The 12,271-nt window shown below is 40.4% G+C and overlaps 1 protein-coding gene across 8 annotated transcripts in view; it reads right to left on the minus strand.

Moving 5' to 3' along the window:
• Positions 1 to 2,834: 2,834 nt before the first annotated feature.
• Positions 2,835 to 12,271, minus strand: part of sec31a (SEC31 homolog A, COPII coat complex component) — a 95,660-nt gene continuing 86,223 nt past the window's right edge. For all 8 annotated transcript variants that reach the window (XM_055639344.1, XM_055639354.1, XM_055639363.1 and 5 more), the window contains 3 exons: positions 10,755 to 10,874; positions 8,464 to 8,535; positions 2,835 to 5,752 (listed from right to left, as the gene is read on the minus strand). In XM_055639344.1, coding sequence (XP_055495319.1) covers positions 5,573 to 5,752; positions 8,464 to 8,535; positions 10,755 to 10,874 — 372 coding nt within the window. In that variant the 3' untranslated portion in view covers positions 2,835 to 5,572. The remainder of the gene's footprint in view (positions 5,753 to 8,463; positions 8,536 to 10,754; positions 10,875 to 12,271) is intronic.

A 12,271-nucleotide genomic window follows, 5' to 3' on the forward strand; every position in this document is an offset into this window, starting at 1 on the left:
GGATGCTGGAAAATCGAAGGTAGACAAAAAGCTGGAGAAACTCAGCGGGTGAGGCAGCATCTATGGAGCAAAGGAAATAGGCAACGTTTCTGGTTGAAACAATAGGGTTTCGACCTAAAATGTTGCCCATTTCCTTCACTCCATAGATGCTGCATCACCCGCTGAGTTTCTTCGAATTAGTGAACCTGATGGGTTGTGTTTTATGCTCACTATTACTGGCTCTGATTTTCAGTCCATGTTTATTTAATTATTTAAATTTAAATTGTCCAGCAGCTTTGCTGGGATTCAAATTCCAGTTTTGGACATCAGTGTGGTCCAGGCCTCTGGAAGATGGGATCTGATCCAATTCAGTAACTGAACCAGGATGGAAGTAGGTCCAAAATAAGAAAAGCAGGCCATTTTTAACATTGCCATGGCTGTACACAGCAGATTCTGTCAGGTACATAGACGATGGAAAGGAGAGGCAGTGCAGAGGTCATAGTCCATATTGGTACCAACGACCTGGGCTGGAAGACAGATGAGGTTCTCTTTATAATTGTGGGAATTAGGACGTAAAATGGGTTAATTTCTTAGCATTACTCTCTGAGCCACGATCTAGCAAGACAAGGAACAGGACGATGGTGCAGATAAATGCATCGTTAAGGAGCTGGAGCATGGAGGAGGCCTTCAGCTTTATGGATCATTAGGTTTTCTTGCTGAGCTGGTGGGTGTTATAAATGAGGAATAGGTTGCACCTGAACTGGATGGGGATCAATATCCTGGTGTGGAGATTTTCTCATGCTATTTAGGAGAGTTTAAACTCTTCTGCCAGAAGTGGGTGGGGATGTGGGATCCCAAGCAAGTGTGGCAGATGGGCAAATAAAGCCTACTATAAATGTTAATGTCAGTTCATTAGAGAGGACAGGCTGGGGAAAGTCAGAGAACAAGGGTCTGATAGGCTTTTTGCGTAAAAGTAAAATGCTGTTTACTCTAAAAGGTAAGGCAAATGAACGATATAAGGGACTGTACAGCATTTGGACTTCACCAAGATTTGATTCAAAATTGGTTTAGTGGAAGGAGTCAGAGGGTCACAGCGGAGGGTTGTTTTTCTGAATTGGAGGCCTATCTCCAGTAGTGAGCTGCAGGGACAGACACAAAGTGCTGGAGTAACTCAATGGGTCAGGCATTATCTCTGGAGATAAAGGATGGGTGACGTTTCGGGTCATTGTGCTGAGTCCACTGTTTTGTCCTCTTTATTAACAGTTTGGATGACAATATAATTAACATAGTTGGTACATTACTGTTCTCTCAATATCAGGCACGCCCTGATACAATTTAAAATATCTCATAGACTCTACTATTCAAAGACCAAATTGAACAAGATCTTCCCAAACATCTCTCCTATTTGCTGGCAGCTGCTGGTAGATCCTGATTCCACATATTAACTATATAAAAGGGCAATAATTTACTTGTCTGGTAGAACTTTTGTTCTTTTATGATAATATTTAAATGGCACTTAAATGACTTCAAAGTTTTCAATGCATGGGAGTAAGAAGGAACTGCCGAGGCTGGGTTACACCGTAGACACAAAATGCTGGAGTTATGCCCCTGTCCCATGATGCGAGTTTACCCAAGAGCTCTCACAAGTTTAAAAAAAATCACTCGTGGTACTTCATCACGAGTATTTTATTATTCTTGAATATTTTTCAGTGTTGAAAAAACTTCACGAGTTATCGCGTTTCCCGAGAACCTGCCGTTAGCATTACGAGCCGCTACGAGACATCCACGAGCTCCGACGTACCCGCTACGTACTTACCACGAGCTTGATTTATAATTTTTTTTTTAACTCGGGAGAGCTCTTGGGTAAACTCGCATCATGGGACAGGGGCGTTACTCAGTGGGTCAGGCAGCATCTCTGGAGAAAAGGAATAGGTGATGTTTCATGTTCAGACTCTGAGTCAGTGTCTGAAGAAGGGTCTCGACCCAAAACCTCACGTATTCCTTTTCTCCGTGATGTTGCCTGGCCTGCTGATTAACTAGCATTTTGTGTCTATTTTCAATGCCTGGAATCTAATTTACGATTTGTTAAACTTCTTAATATTTTTAATTTGCCTATTACTAGTTTGAACATGTAAGCCTTAAACTTGCCTGGGTTCACTGTGAAAATGTAAAAACTGTGGATGCTGGATGTCCAAAATTAAAACAGAAAACGCTGGAAAAATAAGCACATGACAGATCATTTATGGAAAGAGAAACATATCTGAAATCCTTCAGCAGAACTGAAAAAGATAAATGTGTTATAGACCCAAAATATTTACTGTTTCTCTTTCCATAGATCCTGCTTGACTTGTTGATCATTTAAAACATTTTGTGTTTTGATTCTCGCTCATTGTGAATATTTTTATACACAACTGTTATCACATCCGTCCTCTGTTTTCAAGATGGAAAAGCCCGTGTACTTTAAAGCTAGGGTTCAGAGATGTAGTTCTACTTCCAACTGTCTCATCATTTTAGTAAGCAAATTGGAAACAATATGCTATATTCTCCAATTTGCATGCCAGTTCTTTAAAGATAATTTTGATCTGGAACTTACAAGTTATTTTGGAAATTGCTAAGCAGAAAAATAGCTGTCATGGGTTTAAACAGTGTGGTGGATTATAAAAAACTTTCCATGTAACCTCCCCGTAGTAAGCAGACCCCACTGTCTATTAAGAATACAGCTATTTTAACTGTGGGTGCCCATTGAAATTGAGAACAAATCGTTTCTGTTGACACTAGTGCAATGATACCCAGCGATACCAATGTAATATGCAGCCTATTGTATTTTTAGTTTGCAGTAAGAAAAGTAAACTTAATGTTATTAAAAATACTTTTATTTTGAAAATCCCATGGTAAAAATAACTGCCATTGCAAATCTAGCCGCTAATCCTCTTTCCGCCATTGACACAATCGTCTTTATAACGTGATTTTCTATAACAAACTGCATTATTAGGAACACAACTATCACATTACAGCAGACCTACATTTACCAAGGTTTATTAAAACTCTAGATTCAATCTAAATCCAACCAGAACTTGATGCTCCTTTGCCATTTAGAATATTGTAATGGTATCCTTTTTCTTCTGATTAAATATTTCTGTTTCATGATCCTATCTGGTGATTTATTATTTCATTTGGACAAGATCCCTTCTGTTATATTAATATTTTGTTTTCAATCAAATACCTTCTGACATTTGTATTCCTTAAGCAAACTCTAAATATAGAAATCAATATAAATGATCAAAGGAAATATTCTTTTGATGTTGGGGTTATGACAAAATTCAAGATCAAAGCAGCTGATAAAGATTGTCATTAGAGTTATTCAGACTATGACCCTGACTATTTTAGAAGAATTTAACATTAAGTGGCAATAATGTATTGATAAAATAAATTACAAGTCCTTATCAGCAAATTGACATTTTTTTTAACCAGCAGATAAGACATGACATAAAAATAGAAAATGCTGGAAGTACTTGGCAGGTCATGCAGCATCTATGAAGCAAGAAACAGAATTCATGTCTGAATAAAATAAGTTGAAATGTTCTTAACTATGAATTACAACCCTAATCATATTGTGGAATCTTATGTCTCATCGGCATGAGGCAGCTTAAAGCTGTCTCTTGTTACATTGGAGCAGGAGACAGCTCCATGTGATGTATGTGGCAATAAAGTGTACCAACCAAGGTTTCTATTTCTAGCCTGTAATGATTCTTTTTTTTCTTAAATATAAAGATGAATTTTGGTTGCTGCAACACGATATGGTCTCAAGGGTACCTTTCACGGAACTTTTGAAATCTCTGGGTTATGCCGAGGTAACCTGGCTTGGTGAAGCAATCACATTCACCGTTGGAAGAAGGGTCTCAACCCGAAAAGTCACCTATTCCTTCTCTTCAGAGATGCTGCCTGTCTCGCTGACACCAGCATTTTGTGTCTATCTTCAGTTTAAACCAGCATCTGCAGTTCCTTCCCACTTTCACTAGCTAAGGATACACAATCCTGTAGCAATAGTCCTGTACATTAACAGACGTTAGTATTTGTTGACACATTATTGAATTTATATCTATTCTCAGGATGCTGAAACCGAAATTTAGAAAACGTGATCTACATTAGCAGATATTGGATGGAATAGCCTCAGATTTCATTATTGTGACATGGCAGATATCACCCTAGAATAAAGATTCATTAACATGGTGACATAAGAAACTGCAGATGATGGAATTTTGAGCAAAATAATAACCTGTTGCAGGAACTCAGCAGACCAGACATCATCTGTGGAGGGAAATTGTCTGAAGAAGCACCCCAAAAATGTCTGTCCATTCCTCCTGCAAATGCTGTCTGGCATACTGAGATCCGCCACTAGTTTGTCTTTTGCCAAAGGTTCATTAACATTTGCTTTTGGTAAAATCAAAGTGATTATCTTCATTAGTTCAATTTATCATGGGTGAGACTAGAAATAGACAGTATCTATTTTGTGGAAACTGCAATTATTAGATAGAGGAACATAGCTTAGCTTGTAGCTCACAGAACAACAATAACAAAGAGAATATTGTAATGGTATCCTTTTTCTCATAACAAAGAGAATATTGGTTTCCCATTAATTTGCTGGTACATTGTTTTACACGAAAGACAAGCAACACTGCTCCAGGAAGCAGTTAGCAACAGTGGGAGTTCTCCACTGTTCAAGAGCTTCTTTCAACATTCAAAATGCACTATTTGTTTTTGGCTTTACCTGGTCAACAGAAAGCTCCAAAAATAACACAAGGGGGAATTATACTGACACAACAGACACCTGCATTTACTGCTTGCGACACCATTTGTCAAATATACAGTCTTGAGAGTCAGTCATTTTAACAGGTATGAAGGGTTAACAGAAACTAAAAGGCAATACACTTAAATAAATTAATGTTTATTTAAAATAAGATGAATTTTAGGTTAGCTTCGGAATCATAAAGTTGAGCATAGAGTAGGAAAAGCCTGTAGTACTTTTTGCACAGCTTGCACTGCAATGCAAAACAGCTATTTCAACTTCCCAGAGAATCTTGGCCGTTAATCGAGTTTCATCAGGTCAATATTCCATCTTCTTCCACTCTGTATAAATGTATTTGTGCTAATCACAGGCCTGTGTTCTAAAGTACACTCTGCAGCTAAAGTCAGTGGGATAAACCTGTATTATTTGATAGTTTGATCAGACATGCATGCAGCTGGATTATAACAATACTGTACGGATTTCATTTGTCCTATGTAGGTCATGTCTTTTCATTGGTTCTTTTTTTTAATAAAAAACAGGCAACATAGACAGATTTAAAAGATCAAGGTGCATCCCCATTGACTTAATTTCATCTGATTATATATTGGAATGTTTTGCCTTGTTATATAAGGCGTTGTGGTAAAATGCAATGTGGAATGAAACACGTGTTCATTTTACATTTAACCATGGGTTTTCAAATTGTCTTTGTTTAGATTTTTCCCCTTTCCACCAAAACCAACACAGGTTTGGCCAATATTTACTTTTCACAAAGTATATAATGCTTGCTTTTCAAATTACATTTTTATATCAAACACCTAGTTTATTAGCCTGGGTGAGGACCACTTTGAGGACCGGCATGAAGGCGGAGATTTCACTGAAGTTACTGGTGCTGACGATGTGCGTGTGGATGCTTAGTCCCTCAGTGTAGTTCCGACTTTCAATGCTCCTGGCTATGTTATGTAAACCACCAATTATGGCTGGTGAGAGCTGCAAGAAACAGAATAAATTGTTAAAATCAGTATCATATATTCCTGAGGGCTAAATTTATCTTGCAACTAATATAATATTAACAGTGCCATTTTAAATAATTCATACTGCTATCAATGGTCTTCAGGCACCTTCTGTAGCAGGGTATTGGGAGCATGAGAAGACAGTGATTTACTATCAAAAACAGAGACAAATCCCATACACCTGGCTCCCGGCTCCCGCATTCATCTAGTTATTTCAAAGAGTGCAACATGTCAGAATAGGTCACGCAGTTTAAAAGTTATTTAAAAGCTATTAAAGATCTCTCATCTTGGCGTCAAGATGCTCTGCGCATTGAAATCACTGCCAAGAAATATCAAAGGTACACAAACTGTCTTTCCGTTGGGCACCGAATACTACCCTAGCAACAGAGACAATGGACGATTGACAAGTGAGAAGTGTGCACAGGGAGAGGGCAAATGGTTGCAGGGAAAATATTTGATAAACTATTACAAGGTGAGGTAGGATATGATGCAGGTTTCCACCAGTAAACTAGACATTACAAGTCATAACATGGAAGCTGTGGCCTCTATTAAGGCTGGGGTGACTCATGAAAATAAATTTCACGTCCAGCTGATTTGTGCACTTAAATATTGTTTTTTCCATGCACCTTTAATGTGGGTATTCACTGAAAAGCAGCATCTGCCATACAAATACGAATGGCACTCTGAAATAGGTCAGCTGGAATGAGTCCATTAACACTGAGTAACAAGCAGGAGGCTTCATTTCTGACCGGGAGCGATAATGGCTTGGCCAGATGAGAGGATATGTGAAGTGGTTTGGACTTTCTATTTATTTAACACTATATTCCTTCACATTATGCAGCGTTAGGGCTGGAATACTGAGAATGCATTTTTATTTTTTCCTCAACTCACAAAGCACTGAGAAGTGAGTGGCTAAACAAAATAAACACAGTTCTTCCAGAACCACAATTAAGTAAGTGAACTGAGTCACATAAATGTGTGGGAAGGAACTGCAAATGCTGGTTTACACCAAAGATAGACACATAATGTTAGAGTAACTTAGCATCTCTGCAGAAAAGGAATAGTTGACGTTTCGGGTCGAGTCTTAAGAAGGGTTACCTATTCCTTTTCTCTAGAGATACTGCCTGACCCGCAGAATTACTCCAGAATTTTGTGCCTATCTTCTGAGTCATAGAAATGGTTCTTTAAAAAGATTCATGCAAACTGAATAGGCAAAGCTTCTGCATACAATAAATCCCCGCTCGAACAGATCACAGGATGGCGAATGGTGCCCGTTACTGCCGATTGGCCACTATAATCAAGTGAGTGGTATGAAGTATAAGCCAAGGTGGGGAAGGAAGAGACGGGGCATGAGGAGGGGGGGGGGGGGGGGGGATTTGAACAAGCTGGAATTTGTAGAGCTCCCAGCCCCACGCACGGTGCACCAGGGACAGCCACGCACGGTGCACCAGGGACAGCCACGCACGGCGCACCAGGGACGGCCCTGGTAATCACGGGGCCTTCACGCTGCTCACTGTCTCCACTCCCTCAACCGGAAGCAGGCTAAGTGGCACCAGCACATTGGGTAACCGGCAAAAGGGGGTGGGTGGGGGGGGTGGGGGGGTGTGCGGCACAGCGGGAGCCTTGATCTGCTATAACTTAAATCCGTTATATAGAGGCAGGTTGTTGCAAGGGTCTACTGCACTGTTCTGAGGAAGATGTAGAGATTCCTCCCACACGCTGTCTGGAGTCTGAGATGGGGACATCTGGGATACACCTCAACATCTGACTTTCTCTGTTAATAAAAAGGCTGCAAATCCAAAGTCAGCTACATTCCTAGTTTCAGCCAGATTTCAGACTCATTTTTAAAAAGGCAAAGATGCTCCAATTGAGAAAGAGAGGACAGACCCAATGGACCCACAATTATAGCCAGTGCTTGAAAAACCTGATTCACAATCACAAGTAATTGACAGGTTTTCTTGAACAAAAAAAAAGGTTTACCTGTGTTTCAATCTCACTTCAGGATATAAAAACAAATCAAGGAACATAATTTATTTACTATCCAGAATAGGGATGATTGGCAAGACCAAGTCGTATTGATCAAGTGGCTTGGTAATACTCGCTTCCAAGGTTCATATGATGGGAGTGAGATTGCTCTCAGCCAGCAGCCAGTTCCAAGAGTCAGAACACATGAGAAATTTGGAGTGGGCCGCAAGTTATTTTGTGTCCATTCTTTCTGAAATGGAGGAGGGAATACAGACGGAAAGCTACATTTCCATGGAAAATTTTAAACGGAGGGACTAATACTGTGGGACTGTGGTAGACGGAAAGCTATATCTTTTAATATTTTACCTTGTATGTATCGTTAGCTTTTAGAAATGTTTGAATGGTGCACTGACTGGCTGACATTTTTTAATTTCGTTGTACATGGTTCATGTTACAATGACAATAAAGAAACTATTCTATTCTAATAATAATCGTTTCCAATGTATTATTCTGGGGAGAAATATAAAAATGAGGTAGGATATTCAATATGGCATAAAATAGAGTCAAGTTGTATTTGTTCTTTCAAATAACCTTTTTGGTCACTGTAAGGACTTGTGTTTAATCTGGGTAATTAATGGCCGCATAAGGTGTGTGCTGGAGGAAACGGGAGACGTAGCACGTCAACAAGTGGAACATATGAAGAAAACTCGTCGGCTCACTCACCACTTCGTCCCGCAGCTTGTTGTACAGGGATTCTAGTCGCTTGTTTGCATCATCCAGCTTTCTCTTAGTTTGCTGCACAAAAGTTTTTATTTTAAATATAATTAGCAAAAGTTAGCAGCAGAAAAATCTTTAAATAAAACAACGTTTACTGTCATTAATGTACTTGAAAATCCAGTGACCCATGTAGGTTGAGCAGCAGCAGTTGGCACTGCTGCTTCATGGTTCTGGCAACCTGCCACAGATTCACACCTGACCTTGGGTGCTGTCTGTGTGAAGACTGCAAATTCTACCTGTGACTGTGTGGGTATGTCCAGTGTGAAAGGTTAATTACAAATAAAAGTTATCGCCAGCTCAAATCATTGGCCGGAGAATCAGGTTTGGTGGGCGAAAAGCAAGAGGGAAAATTAGGTGAATAGGGGCCCGATGTTTGTCATGCACTTAGGGGCCAAATGATCTGTTTCTGTGCAGTGTAACTCCACTACCCTTATTTGCCAATTGCATGTTTCCATCTGCCAGCATTGGCCATGGTCTTATTGAGTAGCGAGCAGGCTTGAGACTTCAATTTCGAATGTTTAGCTGACCCGACAGCACTATGTCAAAGGGATACTGGGAGTAAAGGGTACTGGAAGTACTGATTCTTAGGGGATCAAAGGGGAAGTACAAAGGGATGTGGGGGTCCTTTCAGTCGATGAAAGTAAGCATGCAGGTACAGCAGGCAGTGAAGAAAACAGATGGCATGTTGGCTTTCATAACAAGAGGTGTTGAGGAGAGGAGCAAAGAGGTCCTTCTACAGTGGTACAGGACCCTAGTGAGACCACTGAAGAAGGGTTTTGGCCCGAAACGTTGCCTATTTCCTTCGCTCCATAGATGCTGCTGCACCCGCTGAGTTTCTCCAGCTTTTTTGTGTAACCTAGTGAGACCACACCTGGAGTATTGTGTGCAGTTTTGGTCTCCCAATTTAAGGACATTCTTACTATTGAGGGAGTGCAACGTAGGTTCACCAGGTTAATTCCCGGGATGGCGGGACTGTCATATGTTGATAGAATGGAACTGCTGGGCTTGTATACTCTAGAATTTAGAAGGATGAGAGGGAATCTTATTGAAACATATAAGATTATTAAGAGTTTGATCACGCTAGAGACAGGAAACATGTTCCTGATGTTGGGGGAGTCCAGAATCAGTGGCCATAGTTTAAGAATAAAGGGTAAACCATTTAGAATGGAGATGAGAAAAAACGTTTTCACACAGAGAGCTGTGAGTTTGTGGAATTCTCTGCCTCAGTGGAGGTTGGTTCTCTGGATGCTTTCACGAGAGAGCTAGACAGAGCTCTTAAAGATAGCAGAGTCAAGGGATATGGGGAGAAGGCAGGCAGGAACAGAGTACTGATTGTGGATGATCAGCCATGATCATATTGAATGGCGGTGCTGGCTCGAAGGGCCGAATGGCCTACTCCTGCACCTATTGTCTATTAAACATTTCATCAACATCACGTTGCTGACAATGGAAACTTGTTGAGTGCAAATAGGCTGCCAAGATTCCTACATTACAACTGTACCTACATTTAAAATACTTGCCCCTCGTTCTAGTGGAGTCCAAGCCAAGTATTTACAAAAGGTACATTTTGCAATGAAGGGATACCAAGAGCTTTCTTCAGACCGAAAGCAGGGGATGTGGGGTAGAGGGGTTGAACAGCTGGAGACGAGAAAAGACCAGGACCAATCAGTGATAGCCACACAGTGATGGCCTGAGGCAGGGTGGTGCCTGGTAAGCCCATTGTTGGATCTCAAGAGGAAAACAATGTGGAAATGGTAAAGCTCCTAAGGTGAAGGAACTGGGCAAAGGGGGGAGGGGGGGGGGGGGTGGAGTTGAAGTAAAAAAATAAAATTAGAGAATTCAATGTTCATACCATTGGGTTGTAAGCTGCCCAAGCTAAATATGAGGTGCTGTTCCTTCAATTTGTGTGTGGCTTCTCTCTGGCAATGGACAGAAAGGACAGTGTGGGATTGGGAAGGGAGTTGAAATGGTTGGCAACTGGGAGATCCCACCAGCCTAGGCGGACCGAGTGTAAACATTCAGCGTAACAGTTGCCAAATCTTCATTTGGTTCAGTAAATGAAGTATGCTTTCAAAATTACTTAAAACAATTAACAGCGGGGATCTACAACTGTGAACTCACAATATGATCAAGTGGTGGTCTCATAGATCAATGAAAACATCTATGGAGCAATGCAGGATTTATAATAAATTATACCATAAAAATACTTGCACCAGGTTAGCATAGTCAGTACATACAGGGTCAGTTGCTGCAGTCATACATCGTTGAATCAATCCTTCAAATGTGATCTTCAGGATGGCATGCTCTTCTGGAATGGGCTTTTTGGCAATTTTCTCAGTCATTATTGGTTGCACTGGCTGAAGAAATCAAATAACACACAACTCTCAGATCAATGATGCACCTGCTTTGGCTTTACCACCATGCATCTTACAAAGTTTCCAGCCTGGAAACTATATGAACACTGACAGTCAACAGAAGCTTCAGCAAATGTGTTCAGCTGCTGCAGCTGCTATCCATTTCAGCCAACCCCCACGTTACAGGGAAGGGAGGTGTTGGTGTTCCCTAAAGATGGGCCGCTCGCGGTTCTCTCTAGTGTGAAGCCATGTAATCTGCACATGTCAAGAAATGAAAGTTGAAAATAAATGAGTTTGGTTTTGATTTGTTTACCACTACGCCACTCAAATTCTGAGAGAGTGAACTTTATTCCATTGGTTTAGAAAGGAGATGAGGAGGAATTTCTTTAGTCAGAGGGTGGTGCATCTGTGGAATTCATTGCCGCAGATAGCTATATTCATTGAACAGATAGTTCAATGGATATTTTTAAGGCGGAGACTGACAGATTCTTGATTAGTACGGGTGTCAGGGATTATGAGGCGATGGCAGGAGAATGGGGTTGAGAGGGAAAGATAGATCAGCCATGATTGAATGGCAGAGTAGATCAATGGGCCTTATGGCCTAACTCTACAGCTTTAACTAATGAACCTCAGATTTCTGGGCAATGAACTGTGAATTCTGCAAGTGAATTTCCTTAACCTGAAAAGCCGTAACGTGGGGTTCATGTAACTTGAGCTCTCAAATGCTGTACTGAACAGGGACAATTATAGGCAAACACTTAATATTTATAGGGGTATATATAATTAATAGCTATTTATAGCTCCTCATCACCGTCTCCAGAGCAAGAAAATATGGATGAAAAATGCTGGTCTTGTCGGCAGCACCAGCAATTCCAATTGAATAAGTTAGAAATTATAAAAAACAGACACAAATTGAGGCTGAGAGGAGCTGTGGCATAATTGGGGCAAGTAGTTAAGTGGTGAAACCAAATTTGGTTTGAGAGAATATTTTGTGCAGTACATCTAAAATCACACAAAATAAACGATGCACATCGCCTGGCCACATAAAGCACTACACAGCCCGTGTAAAACTTGGTATCAAACAGTATTTTTCCCCCTTATATGAATGGATCATTTGCAGGTAAATCAACTTTACCGATGTTTAGAAACTAAATACATATCTACACCAAGTATTATTGGAAGTAAAACAGAAGATTACTTTCTACTCTGACAACCAATTGTTTTTAGTCCTTCTTTACTCCCCTCAAACTTTGCCGGTTTTGCAGCCAGAACAAAGATATGAACTAATGTTTCGGTTACAACAGGCCGAGCCGTTCTTTAGTTTATTTACCCGATTCCTACAAGAGGAAGCAAAGCTAGAAATGGATGGAAGGTTCAATAGGTTAACCTTGTCAAGGAAA

Source organism: Leucoraja erinacea, chromosome 1, assembly GCF_028641065.1.
Source record: "Leucoraja erinacea ecotype New England chromosome 1, Leri_hhj_1, whole genome shotgun sequence".
In the NCBI taxonomy this organism is placed as follows: Eukaryota; Metazoa; Chordata; class Chondrichthyes; order Rajiformes; family Rajidae; genus Leucoraja; species Leucoraja erinaceus.